General features: G+C 39.1%; 1 protein-coding gene across 1 annotated transcript in view; it reads left to right on the top strand.

Moving 5' to 3' along the window:
• PON3 (paraoxonase 3) overlaps positions 1-12,686 on the top strand; it is a 28,110-nt gene that overhangs the window by 6,327 nt on the left and 9,097 nt on the right. Inside the window, exons 3-5 of the mRNA XM_043588919.1 lie at positions 2,671-2,726; positions 8,280-8,445; positions 11,958-12,084. Of these exons, the coding sequence (XP_043444854.1) occupies positions 2,671-2,726; positions 8,280-8,445; positions 11,958-12,084 (349 nt within the window). The remainder of the gene's footprint in view (positions 1-2,670; positions 2,727-8,279; positions 8,446-11,957; positions 12,085-12,686) is intronic.

Genomic DNA, 12,686 nt, shown 5'->3' with positions numbered 1-12,686 from the left:
GGTAGTCACCGGTGACCATATTAGCACATAAAATGGGTGCTGGAACTGAGAGAGGTTGGAAAGGCTGAAGAGGTGGCCCCCATGCTCTTCTTTAGAGCCCATGATACTCAGCCCAGGGGAAGTGAAGTGGTGTGAGAAAGATGTGGGTTGCCAAGAAGGGGCAGCAGCAGCATGTGCTCAGGCATGCAGGTGAATGAGTCTGACACATTTCAGGAACTACTGACAGAAGAACCGCAGCACAGCTGGTATAGCCAGTGGGAGTGGGAGTGGGAGCCATAAGAACTGCGACTGGAGCCAACATGTGGAGAATTTGGAATCCAGGCCAAGAGGTTTAAGACTTATGTTGCCAACCCTAGGAGACCTCTGCAGGGTTTTAAGCAGGACAGTAACAAGATCAGCTTTGCCATTTAAGGTGATGACTGTCAGCAGTGCAGAGAATGGTAGTAGGGAAGCAAAACTGACCTGTTAGAAGGCTATTAGGGAAATTCAGGGGGGATTTCTAGAGCTCAAATGATGGTGATCGGTTGGATTTGGGGAGTAAAGAAAAGAAAGCATCAAAGATAGCTCCAAGTTTCCTAATTTGTGTACTTGGGGGATGGAAGTGCCATCCACCGAAATCAAAATATAGAAAATGTAGCCGATTCAAAGGGGAAATGTCCAGATCAGTGTGGGACACATTAAATATGAGACGTGAAAAAGCCAGGTAGGAATGTCCACTATACAGGTGAATGTAGAGGTCTGGAAATTGTTGGAAAGGTTTGGGCTTGATACAGAGATTAGAGAGTCAAGGACGCCTGGGTAGAAGCTGAAGCCATGGAACTGGAGTCGACTGCACAGGTAGAACGACTACTCTGCCATGAGAAACAGCCAAGGGCAGGTACAGCCTGGAGAATATCCACATTCATAGCAGAGTTGAGAAGGAGAATAAGGCAAAAGGAAACCGAAAAGGGGTTTTCAGAGAAAAAAAAAGCTGGTTCAAAAATTAACCAACCTGTATGCAATGTGATTTTTTTAATTGCTTTATTCAATTTGCTGGATTCTCCCAGTGTCTGTATTATTCCATGTGGAAACAGCACTAAATCTTCCAGGCCATCAAGATACCATTGATACATAAATCTTGATTAACGGGACTGTTTGGAAAATGGAAAGCTCCGATTAATTTAATTTTCAGGTTACTAGTTGGGGATTAGTTTCAGTAAATGAATATATAATTAAATCTTCCTCTGTTCTCTAGCTTTCAGTGCCCATTGCTCATTATTCTGTTGATTCAAATTTGCATTTTATTTGGCTTTGTCCCACTTTTCTTTTCCCCCCTCCCCTTTTGCTCAATTGCCTTTTGACACACTAGCAACCCATTATCCCATGTAACCATTTCTCCACATGTTCCAATTACTATAGCTGTGTAAAAAAACACCGTAAAACTGAGTGACTGACTTAAATGACAATTATTTTGCTCATGAATTTGCAATTTTAGCAGGCTCAGTGGATACAGTTCTTCACTGTTCTACTTGCATCAGCTAGAGTGACTCAGAGGCTGGGAAATGAAGTTATCTGACACTTCTCTAGTATCTTCTCTACCTTGTGTCGTGTCTGTGTGCTCTCTTCCTCCAAACTTCTTACATTTAAGTTCAGGGTCCCCAAGGTGCGTGTTGACAGAGACAGAGACAGAGATGAGACAGAGAGAGGAGGAAAGAGAAGGGAAGGGATGGGAAGAGAAGAGAGAAGAGAGGAGAAAGAGAAAGAGAACCAGGAGCATTTGCGGTTATGACTTTACCTTGTAGGTCATGTGGCATCACTTCCCTCTCATTTATTTGTCAAGGGGAGAGAATTCAAACCTTACCTCCTGATGGAAAAATACGAACATCACATTTTAAGAAAGGCATGTGGCTATGATGCATATTGGTCCCACCATATTTATAAAATACCGTTTGCCACAATAGATAACCATTGCCTTTACTCTCAGTCCTGCTTGCTTGGGAGCACCTCCTATGTGGGTCTATCTCTCTATTAGGAGCCATGTGAGCCCTCTTTTCATTCTATTCATGGTCATAACTCACTTGTTATATGCTTTTTTCCATAGAAAAATGCTTGGGACCAGCTCTCAATGAGAAAGAGAGTTGACTACATTTTTTCAAATTTGTCTATATTTGTTAGTCTTTCCTAAGACCTATTGCTTTATTCCAGATAACAATTACTCAATAATTTCCCAATATGATTGGATGATGATATATTTTTAGGCCTCAACAAGTTGGAAGAGAGAAATATTTGGCTGAGAGGCCTTTGAGAGACCTTCGCAATGAGGACTTTGCAATGTTATCACTCTGTTTGTGAGATCAGTCTTCTATGGGGAACAAAACTGAATCTCTCAGGGCATATCCTAGAAGTTGTTATTCAAAGAACAAATCTAGGATATGAATTTGTTTTATAGTTATTTGCTTTTTGCTCCTGAAAATTGAGTTCTAAAAAAAGAATTTAGTATTTAGGGAATCTGACTCAGGTTTTACTGTAGAGTAGCATGCCTATGGGATTCCTGGAAGTTAATGTAGTTTCCCAAGTAAATAGTTGAAAAAGTTAAACATAGTTTCCAACAGAAGTTTAAAGTTTTGCTTGGGAGATTTTGTTTCTAAGCCTTCATTCATGCATCTTTGTGATCCTCCACTTCTTTTGCAGAAAATGGCTCTGAAGATATTGATATACTTCCTAATGGGCTGGCTTTTATCTCCAGTGTAAGTATTTTCCATGCCCCTCACGTGCTCATGTCAATAGCTATACAGACAGTACATTAATGTTGCCGACTAGAGCTGCCAGATGGAGCCCTACACACTCATCCCAACTGTGGCTAAATCGGTCAACTAAAAAAGCCAAAACAGGATTCCAGTAGGCTAATCAGTATACCACAGGAGGGCCCTGGCTTGCTTGCCCCATGTGGGCAGTTCATTATGGGCAGTTACATATTCAATAGGGGCTCAATAAATGTATATTGATTTCCATTCCAGTCCTAGATTGATCTCCAGATTTGTCCATCCTCGCCGTATTTTGCTGGACCTCAGCTTCTGGTAGTCATCTTCTCACTAACTAGTGATCCTCTTGCTACACCTACCTGTGTTTGAAGCTCAGTAAATGTTTGCAAAGTATGTGTTAACATGTGTCAATTCAAAAGCCTGAGAGTTTTGGATCTTGAGGTCCCTGTCGTTCCTTCCAACTCTTTCAAAGATAAGTAGAGAAGATCCTGTGTTTTATTTCCAGTACTACCTTCACAGGTTTGGGATGATCAAGAAGCTATGTGAAGAACGATAAATAAATTAAATACAACAAACTAAAAGGTATATGCTATGAAGATGTTGAAAATTGCCATGTATTTACTGAACAGTTGCAATTTGGAATGAGACCTAAGATTTTGAAAAAATAAACGGACTATATTTTCAATGTGAATGCTGATTGCTGGAATTACGTGCCCTAATATTCCATTTTGACCAGTACAATACTACCATATAATATGAATTTTAAAATCTGTATCTTTTTGGCTAAAAAGGGACACACATAGTAAGACTTAAAGGCCTTAATTTCTAACTTCTTAAGTATGCCTCATATAGTCAGGGTCTCATTTGGATTTTAAATTGCTGTTGGGGTGATATTGTTGGGGTGGGTGGGTGGGTGGAGTGATTTTATTTCTTTAGTTTTCATCCAAAGCCAAAGATAAAACAAAGCTTGTCTAGAAAAGCTTTCTATTTGTTGACTTAAATTTTCTATTGTCAATGTAGATTGTTAATGTTATGCCAAATAGACTTTAAAGAATGATTATTCTACAACTGGAAGATTTCTTCTTTGCTTTTACGAAATAATATTTGTAGTTCCAACTGTGTACCTTCTATTTTCACTGTAACTAAAAGTACTGAACTATTTCAGTGGAGAATCTAGAGATTTTCATCACAAATAATTCCTTGAGAAATGTTAACATGGAGCTTTAAGTAACAGAGCTCTTTTTTTGTAAACTAATGAATGACTCATAGGCTAAGGATGATATTTTTTACTCATTTTCAACCCTTCTGAACTTCAAGTCCCTATTCTTGCTTTTTCCTGTTGCCCATTCTTGCCATCATAGAGCATATTTGGAAGCTGCTGATTTAGAGAGAAATTCTGTGCAATAGATATTTTTAGTCTACAGAGAGGTGCCAAGCAAGCTCTTTGCTTTCTTACCTTGGGACTTGGCATTGGAATGCTTCTCTTTACCTGCTTTCTTCACACATTATGGGCCAGCTCCTAGTTCTCTGTCAGGCCTCACTATGGTGGCACTTTAATTCTGCAGGAAAGTCTTCCCTAACACTCTTTCTGGGCAACGTGCCTCTTCTATGCTCTCTCACATTCTTTGTGCTTAGTCTCTTACATACCACACTATATCTGATGTGGTCATTGGTGCTGTCGCTCCAGATTTCAAGCTCCTCATGGCCAGGACTTTGTGCATCTGTTGCCATGCTCAGCACCTAATATGCTACCTGACATGCATGGGGTACTTGAATATTTACTGAATGCTTGTGCTGGAGAATGAGGGCAGTATGGAATTTCAATGCCAACTCAACTCACATACACATGTTGCCTGTTGGAAAAAATAAAATGCCTGCCCCTCCAGGTGATTTTCACTATTTTCAGTGGTGAATGACATTGCAAGAATGGCTTGCATTCACTTGCTACAAATTCCTACCCAACTGCCTCAAACAGAAAACAGGGTGCATACGAAGCCACTTATTGGAGGTGTTTCAATCATCATGACACTTAATCTAGATCAAGTTTTGTTTTGTTTTTTTACAATGGCCCACCCTTATTTACTTATTAAATCATTTCCATTTCTAGAACATTCAGTCTTTGAACTGGCAGTGCCCTTGTGTGTCCCTAAGCTACCCAGATGCTTGATGTTCTTCCTTGAGCTTCCTCCCTGAGCAATGTTGCCTGCTGTCAAACCTTTCTTTATGGTGTGTCAGAAAGAGTGTGTACAATTAATGATGTGAGTGACTCAGTGAATTCACTTCTCTGGGCTTAATTTTCCTCAGGTGAAAAGGGAAGAAGTAGATGTCTTTGACTTTTTTTTTTTTTTTTTTTTTTTTTTTTTTGGTCCATTGTTACCACCACCTAAGCCTCTGGGCTTGGTGGCAGTTTGACTATGGGGAAAGGGTAGGCTTGAAGATGGAATTTCATGACCTTATATTGGGGAGAACAGTGAAGCTCTTCACTGAGAATAATAGATATGGATGAGAAGAAGGATTTGAGGGGAGAATGTTGACTTTGGTTCTGACAATTTGATTTTGAACTACTCTTACGAAGCAGTTGGAAATGCAAGCTAGAGCTCCAGAGAGATGTTCTAGGTAAATGTGCAGATGTGAAAATAATTGGTAGAGAAGAAAGATCTGAAACTTTATGAATAAGATGTATAAGGAGAAAGTATAGAGCAAGAAGGAAAGAAGGATGGATGAGGATAGAAGGGGGAAAGGGCAGAAAGAGAAGCAGAACTTCAGTCTGGAAATCCTACTCTTGACTTTTTGACAAGGAATAAAGGGGTACATCATAGTGTCAAATGCCATAGAGATACAAATAAGGAAAAGTGGAGGAGTTATCAAAGAAAATATTTTGGAGGGCACTGGTATGACCTTTATAGAGGCATTTCTACCAACTGGTGAGAGTTGGAACAACTCAAGGCAGGCAACAAGATCAAGTGATGTTTCTAAGAGATTTGACCATGAGGGGAAAGCAAGATAAATATGTGTTTGAAGGAAGAGTAAAACTAGAAGATTTGTTTCAAGAAAGGAGATATGAACAATTTTTCAGGCAAATGAAGGAGACACTGATGACAAACAGGTGGCAAAATTAATAAACTTAAGAACAGATAGAGGGATACCCATTCCTTAAGAATTGTGGGATAAAGGAAGAAAAATTGATAAAATTGAAGAATTACGGAGACAGAAAGGAGGGAGTCAGAGAAGATTCATGTTGAATGGCATGTTTTGTTTTGTGTTTTTTTTTTTTTTCAGAGAAACAAAAGGTAATGAAATAAATTCAGAATATAATAGAATTCAGACTAGCCCTATATAAAAGCTGGACCAGGGCAAGGGGGAGGGTGGGAAGAATTTGATAAAGAAGCAGTAAGCAAAGGGTGTGGCTTCCTTAGAAGACTGGGTGTTGATTGATGATGACAGATTCAAGGTCTGGAAGGAGAAGTTTGTGGCAAGGGCCATGCGGATCCCTCCTCCAGCTGAGGTGACCTAAGACAAATGAAAGGGAATAGTACCCCCTCTGATGTGCTTCAGCAGTGCCATTGTTGTCTGCGGGAAAGCCAGGCTTCTGGTAAGATTTAGATGTAGAAGTACTGTTCTAAAAAAGAAAGCTCGAAGATGTATGTGGGTTGTTTGCAGCTGAAGATTGACTCCTCCAGGGTGGGGGTAGGAATGAAGGGCAGCGGAAGGGTCAAGAATAGTATTATTAAAAGTACACATGTGTATGTATATACATATTTATAAGGAAGGGAGGAGCCAGGGAGACAGAGTAAGAAGGAAATAATTTAAATCGACTATAAATGGAAATAAGGGTACAAGGAAAGATATGATGTTGATATTAATATATATCAGAGTGATGGGGAAGTGATAGAAGGAGGAAGTGAGCTGAGTTTTATAATTGGTGTGGCACAAACCAACCCCAAGTTTTGACACAATGACCCGGGGTGCAGCAAAGGCCCATTATGTTCAGGATACCTAGTATTGGTTGATAACCACACATAATTGGCTCTTTCAGTAGAAAGAACCACTGTTCAAGTTACTGGAATAAAGTTTTGGCAATATTTGAAGAAAAGGATTTATATCCAAATTTTCAGATATATCTATAGGAACAAAAGAGGTCAGAAATAGTCAACTAAGAGACTGGTTCCCCATTGTGTATATAAACCACAATTTCTTTATCCATCCAGAGAAAGACAGATACCATGTGTTTTCACTCTTAATGTGAATTCTGAGAAACTTAACAGAAACCCATGGGGGAGGGGAAGAAAAAAACAAAAAAAAAGAGGTTAGAGTGGGAGAGAGCCAAAGCATAAGAGACTCTTAAAAACTGAGAACAAACTGAGGGTTGATGGGGGTGGGAGGGAGGGGGGGGCACCTTTTGGGATGAGCACTGGGTGTTGTATGGAAACCAATTTGACAATAAATTTCATATATTGAAAAATAAAAATAAAAAAAAAGAGAAAAAAAAGAGGGTGCCCTCCCCTCCCTCCCACCCCCATCATAAATTGTGGTTTATATACACAATGGGGAACCAGTCTCTTAGTTGACTATTTCTGACCTCTTTTGTTCCTATAGATATATCTGAAAATTTGGATATAAATCCTTTTCTTCAAATATTGCCAAAACTTTATTCCAGTAACTTGAACAGTGGGTGGGAGGGAGGGGAGGGCACCTTTTGGGATGAGCACTGGGTGTTGTATGGAAACCAATTTGACAATAAATTTCATATATTGAAAAATAAAAATAAAAAAAAAGAGAAAAAAAAGAAAAATAAAAGAGACTGGTTCCCCTATGTTAATTCTTGGCTGATTCTACTATTTGGCACTAGATAAAATAATGGATGGGGGCAATATAATGAAAGCATACACCCCTTCTCTCTGCTTTGAGGAAGGTTAGTTGCAGATTATCAGGACTGGAGAGGATCTTAGCAATCATACACTTTAGCTTTCTTATTTAATAAATGAGGAACCAGAGGCATAGGCAGGCCAAGGGACTAACACAAAGTAACCCAGGCTAGTGTCTTACGTTATACTTTTTGTTTTTTTAATGTTTATTTATTTTTGAGAAAGAGACAGAGTGTGAGCAGGGGAGGGGCAGAGAGGAAGGGAGACACAGAATCCAAAACAGGCTCCAGGCTCTGAGCTATCAGTGCAGAGTTCAACAGGCTTGAACTCACAAGCCACAAGATCATGACCTGAGCCAAAGCCAGACACTCAACTGACTGAGCCACCCTGGCGCCCCATTGCATTATACTTTTTGGTTTAACCCTTTGTCTCTATGTTAATAATTGAATATGGATTCTTCCCATTTCCAATTCCCATTCCCAATGGCCTAGATGACATTGGTAGTCTCTCAGATCAGATAATGGAAACAGCTGACTGGAGTGAAAAATCCCAGAAACCTAGAAGAAATTTAGAGCTTTGAATATTTTTGTTAGGCTTTGAGATTTTCACTTCCACATGAAAATATTGTGAAATGTATATATATATATGCTTACTTATTTTATATTTTTTACAGGGATTGAAATATCCAGGCATGCCAAACTTTGCATCAGATGAGCCAGGACAGATTTTCTTGATGGATCTGAATGAGCAAAACCCAAGGGTCCAGGCACTAAACATCAGTGATGGTTTTGACAAAGCATCATTTAATCCACACGGAATCAGTACTTTCATTGACAAAGGTAAAGCCTGAATGCTTAAAAATAAGGGGGAAATGAGGGAAATACAAGCTGCTCAACCTCAATGACTCAACATAGATGTGAAAGGAGGGAAAATTCTATTTTACCATGAAGATATATACTTGCAAGATAATAAATGTGTATCAAACATTTTTAACACTGCATTAAAGAAGGGTGACTAGAAGGTGGTCATTCCTTCTTCCTCTTATCTCCTTCTCTTTTCATTTGACCTTCAAAACCAGTTTAGAGATTGTTCTAAAAAATCTAATATATAAACTAAAGCCTCTTTGAAAATAATTGTGTGACATTAGAAAACATAACATGAAAGAAAACAAGAGATACACCAGATAGAATCAAAATTAAAAGCTTTCTGCTTCAGCGGCACCCGAGTGGCTCAGTTCATTGAGCATCCGACTTTGGCTCAGGTCATGGTCTCACACTTGTGGGTTGGAGCCCCACATTGGGCTCTCCACTGATGGCTCAGAGCCTGGAGCCTGCTTTGGATTTTGTCTCCCTCTCTCTCTGCCCCTCCCCCGCTCACACTCTGTCTGTCTCTCTCTCTCAAAATAAATAAACATAATAATAAAAAAAAATTTTTAAGAGCTTTCTGCTTCAAAAGACACCATGAAGGAAGCAAAGAAACAGCCCAAAGAATGAAAGAAAATATTTGCAAATCATATATCTGATAATAGACATGTATCCAGAATATAGAAATCATTCCTACAATTCAACAACAAAGACACCCCAATTAAAAAATGGACCAAGGATCTTAGTAGACATCTCCAAACAGATATTCAAATGACCAATAAACACATGAAAATTTATGTGTTTAGTGTCCTTAGTCAAGAAGGAAATGGAAATCAAAACCATAATTAGATACCACTTCATTCCCACTAGGATGTTTCTAATGATAATAAAAAAAGCAATCAATGACAAATGTTGGCAAAGATGTGGAGAAATTGGAACCCTCACCTCACACTTTGTTGGTAGTATTAGAAAATGGTACAGCTATTTCTGAAAGCAGTTTGGCAGTTCCCTAAAATGTTAAACATAGAGTTATCATAGTATCCCCAAACTCCACTGGTTGGTATATACCCAAGAGAATTGAAAATATAGGTCCACACAAAAACTTACACACAAATTTTCATAGCAGCATTATTCCTAATACCCCAAAGGTGAAAATAACCCAAATTCTCATCAAGTGATGATGAATGCATATGCAATAGGACATTATTTGGCAATAAAAAGAAATGAAGTCCTGATGCATGCAATGCTTGCAAACATTATCCTAAGTGAAAGAATTCAGTCGCTAAAGACCACATATTGTATGATTCCATTTATAGCAAGCCTGCAAAATTGGCAAATTCATAGAGACAAAAAGTAGATTAGTGGTTGGCAGGGGCTAGGGGCAGGGTGGGAATGGGCAATGACAGCTAATGGGTATGGACTTTCTTTTTGGGGTGATGAAAATGTATGGAAATAGATAGTGGTTAAAATTGCACAACTCCATGAATATACTGAAAACCACTAACTTGTACGTTTTAAAAGTGTGAGCTTAGAGGCCCCTGGGTGACTCAGTTGGTTAAGTGTCCAACTTCAGCTCAGGTCATGATCTCATCGTCAGTGAGTCTGAGCTCCGTGTCGGGCTCTGTGCTGATAGCTCAGAGCCTGGAGCCTACTTCAGATTCTGTGTCTCCCTCTCTCTCTGCCCCTCCCCCCTCTCAAAAAATAAAATAAAAACATTAAATATTTTTTTAATTAAAAAAAGTGCGAGTGTAGTGATAAAGTGAATTATATCTCAAAAAAGCTGTTATAAAAAATGAAAGTTATTAATACATTGCATATGCTTTAAAATAACAGTTGCTCATGTTATTATTACTTGTTCATAGTTCATAATTCCAGACTAATTTAATGTGTAAATGTTTGTGGGTCCACAGGGCAAGTAGAGAACAAAAACGGTGGTCTTATTTCTAATCCTGTGTCTTTTACTTGGGTGAAATTAGGGCTCCAGCCTCTATTGAAATTATTTGGGTGACCATATTTTTTTTGCTCGACCTCTATCTAGACACCATCATTGAAGAAAGTATAATGAGTGACCAGATTAACTTGGAGCTATCTTATTGCATAGGATAGTGTTGGATCTTTTGTTGTTGTTGTAGTTGTTGTTGTTTTGTTTATTTGTTTTAGGCGTGAGAAGTATGGGTTGGTTTTTTGGTTTTGTTTTGTTTTTGTTTTTTGAGATGGAACCAGTTTACAGATCCACCCTCAAGCATTTAATCAGACTTTCTGGAGCTGAATATATTATGATTGCAATGTTATTTGTTACCTCCTTTAATTGTACGTTTAGTTAATAAGGGCAAAACATTATACATAAATTGGAATGGAATGAGAAGACAAAAAAATCAAAACTATTCTGACCAAGCATCTCTTATATGGAAGGAGGGGTCCAATAGAGGCCTAAAGAAGGTATAAAACCAGAGCAGCGCATACAATGTTCCTGCTGTGTCTGGCATGAGTGTCTGGCTGAAGGGCCATGTGGGAGCTAAAATCCAACTGGGGGTCTGCTTGCAAAGCCTCAGGCCCCAGAAAGAGCTGGGTCAGACTAAAAGAATGATCCATCTGTGAGGGAGCACCTTTCCTTAATTTGGGGTAAAGGTACCTGTGTGTTTCAGGGACCATGCATATAAGCTCTGCATCTCAGGGCTTGGGCTCACTCTACTGCATGGTTGGAAACCCCATCAAGAAAGGAATAGGGGAGATGAACACAGATCAAGGTCTGAAATGGGAGGATGGGACCAGGCTGTTTCAAACTCCAGTGCTCATCTTACCTAGAACTTCTGTCAAGTCAGAAAACAGTGTTTTGAGAAAACAGATTCCCACCCTCAGTCTTGTTCACAGCAGTTCATATTTCACTATGATAACAGGTGAACATTCTCAGGGTCGGTGATGTCTAGAATTGATGTGCCAGTTTTTCTTGAATTCATTTTCACATTCCATATCCATTGGGCTCGCTAAATATTGTTACTGCAAACTTAGGTAGTTGACTTGTGTCAGTTTATACTCTAGCTGGGACATGTTGCTTGTTTTAAGATATTTACTCAGCCCCGACATTTCTTGAGTGTGTGTTGCAATGTAGGCATTTCTCACAGAAAAGAAACTCACTTCTTTTGTTGAAGGGCCACCCTGGGAAACCACATCCGTTTATGTACCATTGTAGTTCTGTGTCTTCCTGTTGTAGAAGGTATGGAGGTACAGCTGAGGAGACCACTGAGAAAAGTTTTCCCTTGGCTCTGCCACTTGGTGGTGTTGAAATTGTGCCTGAGTTATTCAGCTCCTGAGCCTCAGTTTTCTCAGTAAAATGGAGATTCTGGCATTTGACCTGTCAGGTGTACTGTGGGGATCAAATGCAAGGTGTGTAAGAAAAGTGCTTGAACATGACCAAATTCTATACCAAGTCTAATAATAGTTGCAACAGAAGTAAACTTCTTGGAGATTATTCCTTTTTTCCACTTTAGACCATACCGTGTATCTTTATGTTGTGAATCACCCCCACATGAAGTCCACGGTGGAGAAATTTAAATTTGAGGAACAACAACGTTCTCTTGTACACCTGAAAACTATAAAACATGAACTTCTTACAAGGTATGGAATTAAAGTATTTTGCACTTCTATTTATTTTTGCACCTCTGCTGTGTGCTTTGTTTTCTTTGGTTCAGCAGGCTTAAACTTTTGTTTTGTAGCGTTTTTTCCTAAGGCTTTCAAGAGGTTCCTATGGTGACACTGCCCGGCACCTCACTAGAAATTGCCGTATTCAGTATTGGATATCTTTATATTTTCCAACTTCGTGAAAGCATTTTAATCCTATAAAGGTGCTCAATTAGATTGGCAGCTCTAATTCCATCCTCCATACCACAACAATGCAATACCTACTATTGGGCTTTCTTTAAACACCTACACCTTTTTCTAGTTGTCCCCGTAGGTTGTATTGTGAGAGCCACACCCACTGGGTGTTATAACCAGCCTCCAGATGGGCCGTTCCTTTGTTCAATAAAAGCTTTAGAGCAGAATTTGAAAAAAGCCTGTGGGCACATATAAAAATTCACATTTATTAAGCATTGACTATGTGCCGGGCACTGTACCAAATACTTCATTTTATTCTCACAACAGCCTTTAGTAATAGGTATGAGTAAACTGGGATTTATGAGGTTTCGAGTTAAGTAACTTGCTCAAGTTGCATAATTTGT

The sequence above is a fragment of the Prionailurus bengalensis genome, chromosome A2 (assembly GCF_016509475.1).
Source record: "Prionailurus bengalensis isolate Pbe53 chromosome A2, Fcat_Pben_1.1_paternal_pri, whole genome shotgun sequence".
NCBI lineage: Eukaryota > Metazoa > Chordata > Mammalia > Carnivora > Felidae > Prionailurus > Prionailurus bengalensis.
Note: the sequence above shows the minus strand (reverse complement) of the source record. Positions and strands in the feature narration are given on the sequence as shown.